The sequence below is a fragment of the Triturus cristatus genome, chromosome 10 (genome assembly GCF_964204655.1).
Source record: "Triturus cristatus chromosome 10, aTriCri1.1, whole genome shotgun sequence".
Classification (NCBI taxonomy): Eukaryota; Metazoa; Chordata; class Amphibia; order Caudata; family Salamandridae; genus Triturus; species Triturus cristatus.
In genome coordinates this window covers 164,584,641-164,604,455 of record NC_140593.1, presented here as the reverse complement: position 1 = coordinate 164,604,455, position 19,815 = coordinate 164,584,641, and the positions used below count along the sequence as shown (strand labels likewise).

Below are 19,815 nucleotides of genomic sequence, written 5' to 3'. Positions count from 1 at the left end.
CGCACAAAAATACAACTACCTGGGCGCCTGGCTAACTGAATCGGGGCGTCCGTGCGCCCAACTGCACAAAATTCAAACAAAAGGGAAATGCATCACTTATGCTCTCTGCAAATTACAAGCTACTTTGCACAGCCCAACCACGACGGCCATCCGTAGAGTTTTACGTGCAAAATTAATGCCCGCCCTCACTTACGCTCAACTAGCTTTCCCCGGAAAACTAACAAAAGAACTAGAAAAAATTCATTGCAGTGCTCACAAAAGGCTGTTTCATTTACCTGCGTGCACCCGAAACACTTTAGTGCGCTTAGAATTCTCTTTGAACCATCAAACGCTGGAAGAGACGGCCTTTCTGTGTAAATATTATTTCCTTACTACAGCGGCCCAAGAGAAATCGTTGAAGGCGGTCTTAAAACATATTTTCTGCGAACCTGGGAATCCATGGTCAACCGCTCTCGCAATTGGAGCAGACCAGCTCAAACTAGCCTTGGAGAACTGGAACCCTAAGACTATTAAGTACTCCGCCATCAAATGCATACTTAAAAAACAAGTTCGCATTCACTCTCGTGCACTTGACCTGGAACTGTTGGACAATAAAGGCCTGCACGAAAGCCAAACCCTGCCACAAAAAGGGTTCAGTCCTAAACACCATCTCACGCAGGCAGTGGGCAGAGCAGCCTTACTTAGGATCTTGGCATTCAGGTTACACCCCCTGCCACTTCAAGAAATATATAACACCAAACTGAGAACATCGGCGATCAAGGCCTTTATCAGCCGCCGACTGCTGCCGCGAGAACAGAGGTGGAGCACCATCGAGCGGGAGGCCTTCGCCGTGGTATGGGCTCTCAAGAAGCTCCGGCCCTACCTCTTCGGCACCCACTTCAGGGTCCAGACTGACCACCGGCCCTTGCGGTGGCTCATGCAAATGCGGGGCGAGAACCCCAAGCTATTACGCTGGTCCATCTCGCTGCAAGGGATGGACTTCACTGTAGAACACCGGCCCGGCAACGACCACGCCAATGCTGACGGCCTGTCCCGATTCTTCCGCCTCGGCGAGGAGAACCCCCAAGGAGATGGGTGACTCTCCCTGCCTTCAGCTGGGGGGGGACGCATGTGGGAGCCGGCCTCGTGGCGTGGTCCTGTTTCCCCGCGCTAAGCCGCACGAGGTCCCATGCACATCGGGGCTCCTCCATTTTGGATTATACGTCACTTCACGTGACCACCTGCGTGACCCTTCTCTACCCGGCCTCGGTCCCAGCCAGGCCCGACATCGAGACGCCAACCCCTGGCCCGGGGGATACCACGTGAGCCCTTCCCACTCCCGGCGGAGGGCAGTATCGATGGGACCCCCAACCGTCCTTCCACACCTAGGTGCGATCGCCCCACAGCTCTCTGGGGCCTGGCGCCTCTCCTGCTGGGCGTCTGGCCGCGCCCTACTCGGCCTCTCCGCCCCCTCCGGGCGCAAGGGTCCGGACATCAAAGGGCTCCCTTCCTATATCTGGGGCGACCCGACAACAGGGCAGTAGTTGTATCCTGGAGTCAAGAGCCCTGCTGATCGGATCGCGGCTGACCCTACGGAAGAAGACTCACCTTGAACCCACCCTCTGAGCCCTGCTGACGACGTCGCGGCTCCACCGTGCTTAAAGACCTTCACGAACCTTTGGGGCCCTGCTGATGCTGTCGCGGCCCGACCTTGTGGAACATTACCATCAGAGCCCAGCTGACCTCGTCGCGGCTCGACCGAAGCGGACCTACCACCGGAGCCCTGCTGACTGCGTCGCGGCTCGACCTAAGCGGAACTGCCACCCGAGCCCTGCAGACGCCGTCGCGGCTCCCCACGTCCGAGCCGCTCTGAGACCAGCACTCAAGGTCTGGCGCAGAGCCCTCCCGTACCTGGTTGGTACTAAGACTGTCCCGCTACCCTATTCCCCTAACGGACATTGAGACTCTTATAGGATCCCTCGATCCCACTGTAAATATTGCACGTATTACTGCTGATAAAGGACCAAGTCACGCAACTGATATTGAGTCCTGTGTGGTGGTGTTACTGGGCCTAGTACGATCATAGGAGAAAGACCTCCCCGAGGGGGCTTCTCAGCGGCGCTCGGCTATAACTTTGCGGTAGGAAGGCGCCCCGGAATAGTCTCCCCGACTACCCGGTGGGCCTCCCTCCAACATGTGTTGTATGTGTTTGCGGTTGATAAAGGTTAACAGTAGTAAGAAGAATAAAAGAAAGGGTAATGCACAATATTAACATACTGTAAAGAGTACTGATATCACAAAATGGAAAAATATTACAAGTTGCTATAGATGTGACAGTTTTAGTTATCTAGCAAACATCGCCCTGCCGTTGACAAGGCATAGCAGTTTTAGGCAGGCCGTATCAAGAAGAGGTTGAAATGCAATTGGATCCTAGAGCCAATCCTTCTGTGGATACTTTTGAGTTAAATGAATGGAAGGATGGAAAGTATGCTAAACCGAATGAGGAGCTTAAGATGGTTTTCAAAATGAAGATGGGCAAGTACAAAAATTACAAACACAAAATTGTTGAGTGGAAGAATGTCAGACCAGTATGGAAAAAGGTCAGAAACATACCTTTGTTTTATAAGACAAACGTAAATGAGATATCACAGGAGTTATGATCAAAGAACATTATTGAGCCATTTGAATGTTCAGATTGGTTGTTGCCTATTGTCATTTCACTTAAGCGTTCGGGGGAAGTAAGAATATGAGTGGACCTTAAGTGTTTGAATTATGCCATATGGATAGGTGGTTATCCATTGCCTAATTTGCAAGGGTTATTAACATCTGTGTCACATGCTACGGTATTTTCTACCATATATTTAACCAGTATGTATCATGAGATTGAACTGGAGGCGCATCCCAAACACTTCACATTATTCATCACTACTCCGGAAAGTGCGTTTAGGGAACAAAAGCATGGCATTTAGGTTGGCATGTGCTTCAGCTGTGCTCCAAAGGTTGATGAATAAGACATTAAAAGACATTGAAGGAGCCAGGGTGTTGCAAGATGATGGTTTGTTTTTTGGAAAGGATGTCGAAATGCATGATGTGAACCTTGAAAATGTTTTAAGTGTACTGCAAGAAGCTGGGTTAATGGTGAAGGAAAGTAAATGAGAGTTTGGCAAATCTGAAGTTGGTTGTTTGGGTCACAGAATTTCCCATGTATCTTCAGATAAGATCATTCCTGGGGTTAGCACAATTTCTTTTACTGATTCATTGAAACTTATTCCAGCAAAGTGGAACAAATAAGAAGATTGCTCAAAAAGAACGCAAAGTATGCGTGCAGTGATGAGCAAGAACAGAGTTTCAAAATGTTAAAAAAATGGAAATCAGACATGCACTGTTTGAAACCATTTATCAGTGGTAAAAAATGTGTGGTGGGTGCTAGTGGTTACTGTCTGGGAGAGCTGTTGGTACAAAGGAATAAATAGGAGTGGGTTGTAGCTTATGGCTCACGTGCTCTCAGGCCGACTGAAAAATCGAATGTGAATTCTTAGCATGTATTTCAGGAATTATCTGTGGGGTACAACATTTTTTTTTAGAGCTGAACATACACCTCTTATGCATCTTCTTTCACCAGGAGAGGGGAGTACTATGCCACTAAGGTTGCCTTCTAAATATAGGTTCACCACTGTTCAGTTGAATGTATTCCTTGTTAATTGAATGGACAATCAGACGCGTTGTCCTGTTTGCTTTTGTCTGAAATTTAAGGAAGTATGGAAATGGATGTGGAAGGCAAGTTGCTGCCACGTTTGAGGAGGATGACAGAGGTTTTGCAACACAAGGAGAAGGTGAATCTCAGGACGAATAGGTAAAGGTGATGGTGAAGGATCATGATATAATGTTTGTTAAGCAATTTCTTGTGAAAGGATGGCCTAATGAAAAGGAATTGGTGGGTGATTGTATTTCGTTCGAAAAAACTGCTGAATGAATTAACATTTGCTGAAATGTTTTGACTAAAAAGGTGACAAGATTGTACCCCTGGTAGGATTACATAGAATGATAATGGATTTAGCACATGAGGGACATAGTGCCATGTCTAGTACAAAAAGGAAAATTACGGAACAATTCTGGTGGCCTGGAACAGATGCATGAATAGACAGAAGAGTGAGGGAGTGTTGTGCATGCAATAAAAGTGATGACAGCACATTATTTGCCAGCCCCTATGTGTGTTGTTGAGAATCCTGATGGACCCTGGAGGAAGTTATAATTGGTCCTTTTATGGCTTTACCTGAAAAGGAGTCTTATGTATTAATTCTTATTGACTATTTTTTAAAGTGGCCCGAGGTACGTTAGGTGGGAAATGGACAAGTAATTGGGCATAGTTACGAAGAGGTCACTGGCTATTGTTTATTGTGTGGTTAATCAAAACTAGGGCTCCCGGTTTTGTGGTATTTATTTTTTTGACACTTCCGTCTGTATATATCCATATTCATTTTTTTGCAAATTTTATCAGTATTTATCCATATTTATTTTGTGTTTTGTGGAAAAGCTAAGCTGAAATTAGTATATTTCTATATTTATTCAACGGGTAAATATGCACTCATGCTGATATGTCTACTAGGGTTCCAATGCTGTAAACACCAGCAGAAGATAAATCAATGTACTTAATTTTGTGCATATCTACTGCTGTTAAAGCCTCTTTACTAAAAGTCCTTTATTTTTTAGCCCCCTTACCTATCAATCCACACAGCTATTGGCCTGGCAATCATGGCAGACAGTATTTAGAATTACTCAAAAAACAACCCAATTTCCGTTTTTATCTACATTTAAAAATAAATACAGACAAGAAAATAAATGTTTTCTGTCTGTATTAATCTGTAAAAATCAATAAAAACAGAAAACAGGGAGCCTTGATTAAAACCATTACAATTATTTGAAACACACACAGAATAGGGAACATCTTGAATTATAAATACGTACACAGTTTTAAAAAAATCATAATAAACTGACACGGATCTATTGATATTAATCCATTTGAACATAATAGAACAAAATGCTAGTGCAAAAATAAACCTCAAATAGACAGCAGTGACACAGTCAGGCAGGAACGTTTGAGAGAAATTACTGGGAAGAAGAGGATGACGGAAGGGCACCTGGTCCACGCCTAACAGCTGATGCAAATTCGGGAGAGGGACTCAGTTCATTGGATAAAAGGTGCAGTCCGTCCGATTTACCTAACGCAAGGACCAGTTAGCACATTTTAAAAACACACTAGTGTTGGGGAGTAAAAACCGATCTTCAGGTTAAGAGATCTATCTCACAAAGTGCTAATGCAATAAATAATAACAGCCAGTTATTCATTACGAGTACCATCTGATCATATTACATAAACGACATCACTGCTATGATTAATACAACAAGTGTTCCATCGTGGTGTTGTGGTGTTGTTATGTGAGTTATCATAGGAGGGACTTAGGGTCCCATTAGGATTGCGGGCGGATCGCCACCACCAGGCCGGCGGTGGCGATCCGCCCGCCGGATGGCCACGTATTACACCCCGCCATATTACTATGGCGAGGGGCTCCGCTGCTTTAACGCCGGTCGGATTTCTGACCGGGCGGAAAAGGGCCTGAATATGGTGGCGGTGCCTGCCATATTAGGATGTGGCATATTTCATGCCTTTCCATGGGGGAGACTCCGCCATGGAAAGGCATGCGGTCTTTGCTACGGTGGCCCGTAGTGGGCCCCGAGGGGGGGTGGGTGGGTGGCTGCACTTGGGGGGTACCCATGGTACCCCCCAACATTGGCATGGACAAGGTGGCAGGCACCGCGCGGTGCCTGTCACGTTGTGCATGCCAATGCACAACGGCCATTCACAACATTGCGGCGCTCGGTGCTGTGAGCACCGCCCTCCACAATGTTGTGAATGCGGGATGCCACTGTGGCTGCGGCATCCTAATTGACTGTGCGGGACCTCCCCATCACTGGCGGACGGTCCCGGCACCGCTAGGGTCCTAATGAGGCCCTTAGTTTTTTTTTGTAAGGAGAGGGATATGTGGTAGACTGAACATGTGGTATTAGTATGCATGAGTGCTGTTGGAATATAGAAAGGGTAATGAAAGTTAGGATGGTGGCAATGGCAATTGGGAGCAGGGATCAGAATAGACACCACTTATATGTACTGATCTGTCTATATTAATTATAATAAACTTACTAGTGAAAATTATCTGAGCCATCATCTTTACCAGAAAAAACCCAATATATCTCACTTTTTGAGCATTTTGTTTATTAAATCTTACTCCTTTTTAGCTCTCGCTGAGCCAGCGCATGCGCTGCTCTGTGAGAAATTTAGTGTGTGGGTTTTTCAAAGTGCTGCCACAGGCTTTCGGTGGCCTAGCGCTTGCGTGCACGCTCGGCCGCCATCTGTCTTTGATCGCGATCACTTTCACTTTTGCGGGCCGCGTGGCCGTATCACTTTCACGGCCGCGCGGCCAATGCTTGTTATTTATGAGTTGTTTATATGTACCACTGAATTTTAAAACACTAAGATTTCGAAAGAGGGTAAAATATAAATGTCAAAAGTGCTTGAAAAATAAAAAATAAAGCATGCACTTGGACTAGTGTTGCCAACAGGTGAGACTAACCCAAACCAATGACCTTCCTTTCTTTCTGGGCATATTTGAGCCAGCTCTGTCCGCAGGAGCATGCAATACACACATATTCATTCATTTATCCATCCATAGGAATGAAAGGGAAAGAATGCTTTTGACGGGTAATTGAATGAGTAGCATATGGCTGAACTAATGATCGATCGAAAAGGGGAGGAGCTTGAAATGTTCAGGAATTATGAGACCACGAGTAAATCAAATTCCAAGTAAACCGCCTCTGGCATCATTTTACAATCAATGTGCCTCTTAAATAAACCAATGTGGGCTTCAAACAGCAGTAGATTATGCTTAAAGAAGAGCGACCCATTTTTTAATGATCGCCTTGTCACTTGAAAGGAAGGCCACCCACACTACTGTATAAAAAGCGCCAAGGCCGAGATCAAAGCAGATCTAACTAGAACCAGTTAACATTGCTCAAAGGGCCGGCTAATAAATCTCTGCCCTTAGAGGTATTTCTCTACTTTTATTTCTAAACCTTTTTACTTTTCACTTTCACCACAGAGACCCGCCCACGCCTGATCCTACATGTGTAGTTCTAGGCTGCTTCGAGATCTCAACACATCAAAGTAGGACTTTGTGTAGGGGCTGCAAGCCACGTCCAACCCCCAAAAAAATGGGCATGTCTCTGTCGCCAGTACTTGCAATTAATGCACCCCACAAGTAGCCATAAAAACACATAACCTTGTTTTAATTGTGTGTGTTTTTTGACAATTCAAAGCTATGTCTTCGCTGCTTGGGAAGTTTTTGTCATGCCCAGGGATGTCTTCGATGCGTTGGTACGGTTCTCACCTGTTCCCCATGTCAGAATATGGCCCCCAGAGTCCACAAAGTCCCTTTTTCTGTTAATAGTACTACGCACGATGGGAGCTGTAGGTTTAACTGTATCTATCATGGGTATGGCCAACTTGTCCCTCAATGCTCAATAAACAAGCACTGGCACAGCCAATAGGTCTCGCCTTTGGGACCTTATAAGTGTTTAGCCATGAAACAGTCGCTGTTGTTGCACCAAGGATATTGTGCTGCATACCTAAATACTTATAAGGTACCAAAAGCGAGACCTATTGGCTATGCCAATGCTTGTTTCTAATACAGTTGGGATTTTTATTATTTGGCATTTTGACGTTATTATTGTTTAGGTACTACATAAATACTTTACACATTGCCCTAAGTTAAGCCAGTCTGCCTTATGCCATAGCTACCTGGAGGTTTAGTGGAGGTTAATATTGTGACTTTAAAGGCTCAACCTAACAAGGATTGTGATTATTCTTTGAGATCGGTAGTCACCCACCTCGAATAACATTTCAATTTCTAACATTAGATACATGTATTTTGGCAGGTGTTGCCCTCTTATTACTTCTATTCCCCGCCTGACAACAAAATGCCTTCAGAGACTTTAATTCAAACCTGTATCATCATACAAAAAGTGTCCAATCTTCATTCATCTTAATGGGATGTCCATTTAAATACCAAACTTCTGATTTTTGAGTGAAGAGGTTGACAGGTATCTACTTATTACAGGAAATTGAAACATGTTTAAGTGTCCAAATACAAAGCAACAGCTGGTTGAATTTGCCAAGCATTATTGGGCCATTTAGGCAGGCATGCAGAAACTCTCAATTCATCATTATGCTGCCAAACACATCTGCAAGCTATGCTATATGGCCATCCAGAGTGGCACTCTGCTACAAACTGCTCTATCACTTCATTACCCATAACTTCTGGCTTACATATTAGGTTGTCAGGAAGCTCTCTTGTTCTAATTTTTTCTCTACCATAAAAACGTATTTCTAGTTGAGACATTTAATCAATAAACAACCGCATGACCCATTACTTCAAACTATATCACTGCTGCTAAGTACCTTCCCTGCAAGTCATGGGTGAAGCCAGAGTGGCCCACCATCCCACATTTTGCAGATTTGTCCTGCAATTGTGTCTTCAGTCCCCCTGTCTCCACAGTGCTACTGTAGGTCAAGCTGTCCTGCATTTTGGATGGCAACTTTAAGCAACCTCAAAGAATAAGCAACTTACACTCTTTCAACCAGTTTTGAACTGTAAATGTTGTGCATGTCTGTGTCTGTGAGGTAGGAGCTACAGGGGACCTGAGCCAAGCAGCCAGTTCAGCTATTGAAATGCAAACCCAGCCACCTGCTGATTGTTTGTCACCAGTCCTGATTGTCTGACAGAAAACTATGCAGGGAAACTGTCCTGAGAGCATGTGTTTATTTCTTACATTTAGCCTCTTTCAAAGTGCTGAGATTGTCAGATCAGTGGACAGAGCAGCAGGGGGAGGAGCATCGTCCCGCTGCCCTCAGAGCAGTTCAAAAAGACAAATATAATAACGCAATGTTATTATCATTTTATATTTCCGTACTGGCTTTGGGGCGGGCTGGGCTGTCACATGGAGAGGAGTGGTGGGCACTCTCTAAGTGCGCATGACGGTTTGGCGAGCCAAACAGTCATGCACACTTTGCATGTCCTCTACCTAGTTGTACTGCACAGGCTGGGTGGAGCAAATCACAGGCTCCCACTTCCTTTCTGGTCGCCGAACCACGGCACTCAGACCAATCACAACGCTGCTGCTATTCTGATGACAGCAGTGCCGTGATTGACTAGAGGAGTCTAGGAGCCTGTGTGCTTACTGCTTCGTCACAAGAAGGAAGGAGGAGCGGCCGCAACAGTGCATTTTCTTTTTTTGCCCCGCCACCCCTGTTTGGTAGCTGCCGCCCCGGGACTGAGGCACACAGAGAGTATGTTTTGCCCAGGATCAGTTTGTTAAAGTAGTAGAACCTAAGCTACAGCACTTATTTACTTGGTGAAAAGTCTATAGATTTACCACAATATTGCATTCTGATGAATATTCCATGAGACTATGCACTTCTCCACTATTACAGGTAATAGTTCAGTCTGTATTTTAGTTCGAGCCTAGCGCAGCGTGCATGCGCTGCTCGACTTTATGTACGGGCTTTAGAAATCTCACCACACGCTCGCACACCCTCGTGCGTGTGCTTTTGTCCCTGGCTATTGGCCTTTGCATGCGTCTTTTTAACAAACACAGCACGCAATTGGGCAAAGGCCGGCGCATGTTCCGCCTTTGCTCCGCCCACGGCCTATTGCGTGCGGTTACTCGCACAGGCACCATCTGGTTTGAACTATCGTGCCCAGATGCGTGCGCGATAATTCAAACCAGATGTCTCGCTGTGGCGCACACGCGCGTGCTTGTTCTAGTTACCTCCAGCCATTCTCGACGGATATTTTTCTTAAAAGATTAACGAGCGTCCTCTCTTAAAAATTCCAATGACGCTTTTATTTCAATTTGAACACTTGTGTAATTTTCCTTTTTGTTCTTTTAATTTTCCATTTTAATCTTGAAGGTATGCATACTCAAATGCAGTGGAAGTTTAGACATGTTCAAAGTAAAGTTTCGCGCAAGTACGGCAAGCATGTTTTGCTGGGATTGCATGTATATTGCTTGCACTTAAATAGCTGTGCTACTTCAAGAAAGACGCGGTCATTCGCTTTCGTTTTAAAGTCATTATGCTATAGCGCAATACTAAAGCGCTTTGCAGAGTGCGTTTTTATTGTTTTTTTTATAGTTAGGTGTGGAACCCACAATTGCGCATCCGCCTCTGGTAAAGTGTTGCCGGGTGTTATTGCTTGCAAGTTGAGGAGCCCCATGCCAGGGTATAGCAGGATTGTATTAACCACAACAGAAGACAAGCCTTGTCACGTGGCCATGGGCACTGAAAATTTGTGCTGCCTTTGACATTTTTTGGCGGAATTTCCTCCAAACCTAAAAACTAATTTTTTCATATTGTTCTGTACGGAACGTGCCACCTGTTTCACATAATAGCATCAGTGTGATGCATAGTAAATTAGCACCTGGTGTGAAGTGGACTCGCTATTTTAGGATTTCCAAAAAAGATAAAACTCAACCGAAATTCTGGCCCTCTATTTTTGTTGTTGCAGTTTTTATATAGTGCGAACTCAACCTGAAGGTATTGGAGCACTTTACACGAGCGGCAGTTACTTAACACACGTTTTTCAGCCGCGCATTTTATCATTCTTTAATTTTGAAAAATAAAAATGAGCAGGTTTTGAAATTACATGGCATCAGAGGAGCTCAGCTTTCACATACTTATCAAGAATACCCCACAGCTATTACAAGTAAGATCATGTCACAAATTAAATAGATGAAAATATGTATAGCAGGCCGTTTTTGTGTAGTCAATCGTATGCAGTCATAGTGGAGGAGGACGTCAATAATCTCACGGGGGCATGGCTTGTTATCATACCACTAACATGAATTGCACAGCTGAGGTAAGAGTATGATGCCTGTGTTGTAATGGAAAGCTGTAGTGTGAAGTTCTCTTATTCATTGTTAGGAATATTGTGCGACCAAAAGTATTGCTTTTGGTGTGCAAGTTGCAGTAACTTGGCCGTTGTGCAAGCTATGGTTTGGGGAGCGAGCCATAACTGGGGAATTTTAGGGCGTTTTCAGTTTTATTTGCCACGATAGCTGAACTTTAACAGTGTTTTCTTTAGTGAAATTCAGAGTTTTTAAAACTTACATTAAGGTGTTCTGACCAAAGTCTGCTCCCCCCCTATCTCTTTTGATATAGTTGCTCCCTTTCTGTCATTTTGCCCTCTTCCATATGTCTAAAGGCATTAAATGGATAAAATCCTTCTTTTTATCTCTTGGCTAGGCAGCGCATGCGCTATCTCGTCGAGAGATGCTGTATACAGTATAGCGGGGGAAGATCCGCCCACTTTTTGGCCATAAATTGGCTGCAATGATAAATTCTGCATTTTCATTGTTTTTTGACTTCTTAGTCCCGCCTCCTGACTGCCATGGCGTCATTTTTGCTCTTCCGAGGCTATCAGCCCCTTTACTTGTAAAACAGATGTGTTTCCGTGTCTCTCCCCGTTCCCTCCTGCAGTCCGCAACTTTTTGTACCACAACCACCCCCCCCACCCGTTCGTGCCTTCTTACATGCCGGCACTTGCATTTAAAAAGCAATAGGTCTCGGGTAAATCCGAGTCCTATTGTATTTACAATGCTTCTTTGTCGTGTGATTGGTGGATGAGGTCGCACTCTTTGTCTCGCATGCGCGTGATGCCTTACATCGTACGCATGCGCGACAAAACTGTGCCGTTTTCCCAATTCGCCACTTGGTTTTCTTGGCTGTAACAGATGGTGGTTCAATGATGTCAGTCCTCAGGAACGCACACACTGGGGCAATTGCTGAACTTTGCATACAGTGACGAACAGCCTACAATAATGTCAGTGTCTGTGGGGAGCTTGCTTGCTTTCTCGGGTCTGTGCTGAGCATCCCCAGCAGCTCAGAGGCCTCAGCAGACGTGTTTAGCCATGCAACACTTGACGTTGCACCAAGGATATTGTGCTGGATAACTAAACACTCATAAGGTCCCAAAGGCGAGACCTATTGGCTATGCCAATGCTTGTTTGAACATGCTTATCAGCAGCTTTTTCATTGAATGAAAATACTGACAACCCTGCTAAAGAAACAAAAAAAGGGACGAGGACTAAGATCAAAATGTGGTTGCCCAGGAGCACACAATTTAGCCAAATGATAATTAAAAACAGTGGGGCGGATTTACAAGAACTGGCGCATCTCTGCATATTAGTAGAGATGCGTCAGTGAATTTGCGTCACGTAAAAAAAAAAATTGCGTCGCATTTACAATCTGGCGCAAGGATAGACAGATGCGCGACGCATCTTTTGGCGTACAGGCAGCACATTGCTCAAGTCGTGTCGCAAGCACAACACAACTCCAGCAATGGTCAGAAATGCTTATTCCTAACATGCTGCGTCACTCCTTACGCCTGCGGTGTTGTAAAAGTGACTCCGTGTAAATATTTCGCAACGTGGTGCATTGTTTACGACGACGATGGGTCACAGAAGTGATGCAACAGCGGCGTAAAGTTGTCCAAGGGGCTTGTAAATCTGCCCCAGTGTATTTCGGTATATGCTTCCAATTAGGCGAGGTGGAACCAATTCTGATGGCAATGCCAAGGGGAAATTTAGTAGGGCTACAATGTTTATTTTCAACATATTCAGGAGAAGTGGTAAAGCTGAGACTAGAAATCATGTATCCTAGTTCTATGGCTAAAAACACACTCACTGGGCAGGTGGATACTGAGCAGTATTCATGGTAGATGTTGATATTTACTATTGGCATTTCCAAGCTTGACTGTTTCATTCCATGTGGATACCAGAGTTGTTTATCTTCTAAACTGGTCTCTCTCAAAAGCAGCAATAACTAGTAGTCAATGCTTACTCCAATAGGTGCTAAAGCTATTAACACTCGAATAGACTACGAATAGTAATCGCACACAATAAACACAATTTATGGGGTGCGCTATATCTTTTAAGATGGTCTGATTTGAACGGAAGCTCCAAAAATGACCTCTGATAGTCACAGACACCCCCAACTAAGCGTCCAAAGTTTCTGTAAGCCCGAATGTATCTCCACACGTGCAAAGTGTCCAACTAAGTGATAATGGAAAGCTGCCTACCCAACGTGAAACCTTAGTTCAAACTTTAATTAAAAACCAAAAGCAATCTGCATGCTTCATTTCAGTGCCCACAATATATTAAAACTGAAGCTACAAGTCCCACAATGCAAAGCGATACTGCATGAAAAGCCAGGACTGACTTGAAAAGGTGTCACATGACATTAGACTACTTGACAGCACTGTAAGTAAAACATTCAACCCCCTCTGCCTTGAGGCCACTCCTACTCTGTTGGAGATATCAGGCTGGCTCTAGTTGCCACGCCCCGTGTTCGCCCGACCCTCATTCGGGAACCACACATTTTGGTAGTTCTTTTAGGTTTCGCTACTCCGCTCCCTAACGCATTCTTACCCTCTTCGACACTTTGGACATATGGGAGTCACACAGGCGGATATAATCCGGGCTGTAGACATACACCGGGCGCTGCAGCACTTCCCCCTCCATCTTCTGTTCTACTCCGATCCTGAATCTCGCGGCTGGGGAAAGAAGCCCTTAGACTGTGTATGTACAAGTCTGCCGTCTTCCCGCGGTTCAAATATTTCGCAGACGTTGAAACTGTCGTTCGTGAGCGGCAGCCATCTTGTAATAGTAACAACTTCTATTAATATTAAGAAGGACCCCATGGTCTTACAAGAAATGTTTCTGTTAAAAATTACAAACGGTGATATTTATTTTGGATGTGAATCGATTCAAATCATATTACAATAATTATAAATTACTGGTTGCGTTTGTGTCAACACATATAATTGTTATAACCATATACTGACATTAACCTTGAAATATAGTATTGCCATCGTTTTGACTTTTGATTTTTCAGAAACGGCGTTTATCCAGTCACAGGTGGCTACAGCCATACGTTCTACGCTGGTGCCCATAAGGTGTGCTTTTGTAGTAAAGTCCTTCTTCTGTCTCCTTATCCCATGAGGGTCAGACCATGAGAAATCGACGTTACCATATCAACCTTGCCTGATGCCTGCACCACCCTGGTGGTGGAGACAAAGCCGAAGGTTTTGGGGTCACCGCATCACTGTCAATAGCACGAGCCTGTCCGTCTCTAGGAGTGGTCTTGGCCTTAAGCACATGCCGATTGTAATTGCATTTATAAAGCACTCACTACCCCTGACGTGGCGTCGAACCGCTTTTTGGCGATTAGCACGCTACTCTGGAATCCCCAAAAGATTATTGGTGAATTAGTATATGGAAATATGAGATTAATTTAAGGAGTGACTGTACATGTTCGTCTGTTATTCGGATTGAAAAAGGTTAGTGGAAAGATGGAAGAGGGAAGGGTTTCCATTTATATAGCGCTTGGTATCCCGGATGATGCCTCAAAGCTTTTGGCGAGTACCAAATTACTCCGGGACCCAAATAGGAATAGTGGTGAATTAGTATGGGAAAATGTGAAATTAATTTGAGCGGTGGACATGTGCGTCTGTTAGTTGGATTGAGAAGCATAGCGGAGGGATAGAAGAGCCAGGTTCTATATATAAAGTGTTTAATTGGAGATCATAGCAGCAGGAGGAGGTTTAGGACGAGCAGAGGGGAGGAGGTGAGATTCAGAGCAGAAGAAAGCAATGCAACATTCAGTGTTCATTGCTTTACACAGCTGATTCAATTATGCTCCCTGACCTGAACCCCCTTTCACCTTGGCTGCTGCCTCTGGCACTGTGCCAGAACTTGACTAATAAATTATGAGAGAAAAATTCAAGTGTATTTTTTATTCTTAATAATCGGCGACTGGGTGATTCACAAGTTGCCAATGATATAGAAATCAGAGACTACAGTTTATACAGGCATTACAGAATCCCAAGTATTCTATCTGAATTATATCATATGTTTAACCACAGGATGCAACTAACAAAAGCATTAATATTGTACTGTTTGGAATAACACCACATTGTTCTCATAAGTATAATCACAAAGAGCTGCAGGCACATGAATAAAACCATAAACACTGTCTACATGTCTTAATAGTCCATGCACCTTTACATTCTCTCACCCTAGAAAGGAACTCCGGTCCGGATTCCACGTACTTTTACGTCAATTAATGAATGTCTTTGTTAGCGGTACATTGCAATAGATATGATGAGATGTATTTGATCAATATATAAACACAAAACTGCTTACAAAGTTGGAGAAGAAATCCACAAATAAATGATAAGGTGGACAGGTAAGGCAAGATAAGACAAACTTTACTACAGAATGGTGGAAATGTGAGAATTTATAGCACACATACAATAATTTATGTAAATGTATTAATGAAGAGTTGTGCAATGATATTATCTAAAATGTTGACAAAATGGAATAACAAACTTGTTAAATATGATGACACAGCATAATATGCTATCTAATGTGGTGCTATAGCACAGATAAAAAGGATACTTTACGAACGATGGCATATCTAGTATTATGTGTGGGTGACCTGTAGAAACAGAACAAACAATGGTGATATATCAATCATGAATGCACAGTGATTAGAATAGACATTACAGAATTCTATTATACCTGAATTGCTAACTAATATTTAAAACAATCACACCTGGTGTCTTTGAAGTGGTTATGTAGATATGCAGGTAAATAACATTCATTATCTGCGCTATCTTTGAAAAAAAAGGTACTTATGTTAATACATTAAATCAACATTCGGTCTGACCTTTATAGTGATACCATTTTGAAAAGAGCAATAAATGTGTTATCTATAACAATTGTCAAAACCATGGTGGCTAAAACAGATAGGGCACTTGCTGCACATCTGGTTGGCCTTGTAAACTGGGAGTGACTGATTGACCTTTTGTTCTTCCAAATTTGTGCATAACAATGGTCTTATGTGCACTACATAGCGGCATTTGGACCTCTCGTTTCAGTTTTAGCAGTATTTGGAAAGGAAAGAAATAAGGTGATCCAAACAGAAAGCGTGGGATAAACGTTGTTTTGGTGAACAAAGACTGCTTTAATAAGTTGTGGAATAAGGTGTCCATTTCAAGTTAGTAATTATTGTCATGATGTCTGAGACTGTACTGAAATTAAATTACCTGGCTTAAGCTACACTCCAGAAAGTGCAAAACAAAGGTTTCATTAAAGTGATGTGCATACAGAGCACTTGTAGTTTACATCTGAAATAAAAAGCTACTTCAGAACTGACCTCAGCATCGCTGTTGAAACCCTCATACTCGAGCACCTGGGTGGTGGCAATGCCCTGCTCCAGGGCCTGCTAAATTCTCTACTCACCCTTGTTAAGAGTATCATACCTGCAGAAAACCACTTCATCAAGGCATACAAATATGACCACATCACACCCATCCTGCTTCAAATCCAGGGGCTCCCCTTTCCAGCCTGCACCATCTTCACAACTAAAGGCATTATCTACAAACCAATCATGACAGGCACCCCTGCCCATCTATATGACAAGCCCAACTTCTCTGGAAGCTCGCGACACACCTTCAACTCCAAAACTATATATTTGATGATGATGACGTGCTAAAAAGAAAAAAAGGCTATAGACCTTCTTCGTCTATGTGCTCAGGATCTGTAATGGGATACCCATATCCATCACACTGCTGCAATCCTGTTTCAAGTTAGGAAAGAGCTTAAGACAAAACAAACACGATGCAGTAACAGTTTACTATTACTCTTAGAATGCAGCTACATCTCCTATCACATGTAGACTATTCATGTGCCTTGGACTCTATACAATGCCTCATGTCTCTATTGCTAAATTTGTGCCATATTTGTACCATTTACATACATACTGGGAGGAAATAGACCCACCAGTAGAGACAAAAAAACTGGTGTTTCTACTAACATTAACTGTCCTTTTATAAATGTATAATGTATTCACCAAAACGGGTCCCTGGTGAGTGGACCGCGGTCATGTCTCTTAGTTCAGACCCAAAGGCCAGTTCTTGCCACACATACAGTCATGGAGAGAGAACACATAGAAATAGATGTAGTGAAACGAACATTCGTGAAACATATGAGGCAATCAGTCCAATTGTGGTGAATAATGGTAATAGACGTATTGTCGTCAAAACCCCGAGTCTAATGGTGTTGAGATATTAAGGAAAGTGAAGGTTGGTGGTATACAGTGCTAAGTGACCATTCAGTCCCATGATGTACCCATAAACCCTAGGTTCTCAGTATTTTTTGTGATTATGGTTTCCATTAATGGCAAATCATTTTTCTCAAAAGGCTATAGCGTCCTGTGATAACAGAGGATGTGGGGGGATGGATTGAGAAAGAGGGGAGGGGGAGGAGAGGAGTTGGAAAAAAAGGGGGGTGGAAATAGAGGAACCGCTTACCTATTGTGTATAGGTAGACTATGAGTCAAGCGAGATTGTGCTAATCATCACAATCTGCATAGGAGAAAAGCTTAATATTTGTATGCCCCAGTATACTCATGGCACGTGTACGTTAGTAGATTGGAGCGGTAGTACTCACAGTTGTGTCGCCAGGCACAGTCACTTGCACCTACCTCACCTCTCGTTTGCTTGAAGGTGGAGTAGTGAGATCCCTTCCGTTCTTCAAATGGTGAGGAGAGGGGAGTGGCTGTGGGCGCATGGAAAGTGTGAAGTAGCCACATACGCAGTTGAAGGTCAGACAAGACGTATTTATTGCTGCTCACCAGTACAGCTTCCAGAGAATAACAGGAATAACGTTTAGCCCTCGAAGCATGCACATTCTATCACCAAGGCAATATCATAACCATGGCAACAGTAGATACTACAATATCTCCCTTTCTCACCAATGAACTAAGATAAATAAACTAAAATAAAAATGAACAACCAAACATAAATAAAATAAATAGACAAATCAGAATAGGTGAAAACATAAGATTTTTTTTTAGCATTCCTAATAACTAATACATTTCATAAATCCATACGTTTGGGAACAAATCTCATACGACTGCTTTTCCTGACAAATGGAGTCATAGACATATTTTGACATGAACCATTGCCAGTAGATCTGTTACTACTCAGATCTATCTCCATCATATCAATTGATGATTTTCCAGTAGAGCAATCAGGATTGGGTTTTAAGCCCATTTGATGTACAACTTTATCAGGTATTCTATAAATTCTGGATACATTCCACCAATTTTTCCCATTTACTCTCACAGCTAAACGCGACACTGAATCAACACACATTGGTTGACTGAATTTTGAAAGACCTTTAGGAACATTGTGAGGACTTTTAATTTTAACCCAATCTCCCTCCTTGATTTTGTGGGACCATCCTTCTCTGTTATCCATTTGTGCTCAGTGGTTTGACATGTTTTCTTCCACCTTAGTTTTTTTACATAGAGGTATCTGCGTGTCTCTCAATTTCTCCATGAGAAGACAACACAGACAACCTGGACGATAGTCCCCACTGCCTCATCCAAGCTGGACACATACTGAACGTAGCTACTCTCCCTCTCAGCAATCCAAAAGGACTTTTCCCAAACTCAGTGCCTGGCGTGGTCCGATGAGCCCACAACATACTCTGTACTGCTCTTTTAATGTCAATATTTCCGGAAATTGCCCATTGCACACAGTCCACCAAAATACGATTCATGCGCTCAGTAAAACCATTCCCTTGTGGGTGGTAAAGAGCCACTTGCCGATGGTTAATACCAGATTGATTTAAAAAACTAGACATCTCTTTGGAGACAAACTGTACTCCATTGTCTGACACTATCTCCTTTGGAAAACTTTCTCTAGCAAATAGGCTTTCTAAAAACTTAATAACTTCATTTGTGTTAGGATCAGACATAAAACAAACCTCCCACCATTTGCTGTGGTAATCTGCAATAACCAAAGCAAACTTGTATTTGTTGGACAATTCATTGAATGGCCCAATAAAATCTAATGCCAATTTCGTCCAAGGACCAGACGGTAAATCATCTTTCACTTTGGGTGGAACAACCGTCTTAATTACTTTGTCACTAGCGCAACAAGTAAAACACCTCTCAACAACACCCTCAATATGGCGATCCATTGAGGGCCACCAATAAATTGACCAAATTCTACGTTTGGTGCATGTTTGCCCAAGATGACCCTCATGTCCAGCCATAATTATGCGCTCTCTAGCTTGCTGGGGGTACAAATTTATCACCACGTAGAATCATCTCACCCCCTTCTAGAGACAATTCATCAGCCACCTTCGAAAAAGGTTGCAAATCACTATCTAGAAGTTTTTCCTTTGGCCAGCCTTTAATGATGCATCTTCTCACTTCTTTGAGAACAGAATCGGACTGCATTGCCACAAACCACTCTTCCTCTTTAAAACACCCCTCTTTACACACATCAATACTTGCTATTAAACATTCCTCATCTTCATCTCCATCAGATTCACTCCTTGCTTCAGGCAAAGGCAGTCTGGAGAGTAGATCAGGTCTTATATTTTTCCCTCCAGGAATATGTTCAATAACAAAGTTATATTGAAGAAGTTTGGAACTCAATCTAGTGATTCTAGGAGTATGATCTTTTACTACAACACGATTGAGAATAGGAATGAGAGGTTTGTGATCCGTTAATAGCCTAAAAGATCTACCCCATAGAAAACTTTTAAACCTCTCAATTGCCCAACAACAAGCCAACAGTTCTCTCTCGATGACAGAGTAATTTTTTTCACTGGGACGTAATGATTGAGAGATGAAACCAACCGTAT

The 19,815-nt window shown here is 43.3% G+C and overlaps 1 protein-coding gene across 7 annotated transcripts in view; it reads right to left on the bottom strand.

Moving 5' to 3' along the window:
* HDAC8 (histone deacetylase 8) overlaps positions 1–19,815 on the bottom strand; it is an 841,291-nt gene that overhangs the window by 687,563 nt on the left and 133,913 nt on the right. For 2 of the 7 annotated variants that reach the window (XM_085630743.1, XM_085630744.1), the window contains one exon: positions 17,639–17,796. The exons of 2 other annotated variants lie outside the window; for them this stretch is intronic. In XM_085630743.1, the coding sequence (XP_085486869.1) occupies positions 17,639–17,746 (108 nt within the window). In that variant the 5' untranslated portion in view covers positions 17,747–17,796. Of the gene's footprint in view, positions 1–13,518; positions 13,747–15,166; positions 15,306–17,638; positions 17,797–19,815 lie in introns of those variants that run through there. 3 more of the 7 variants (XM_085630745.1, XM_085630746.1, XM_085630750.1) reach the window with 3 other exon arrangements.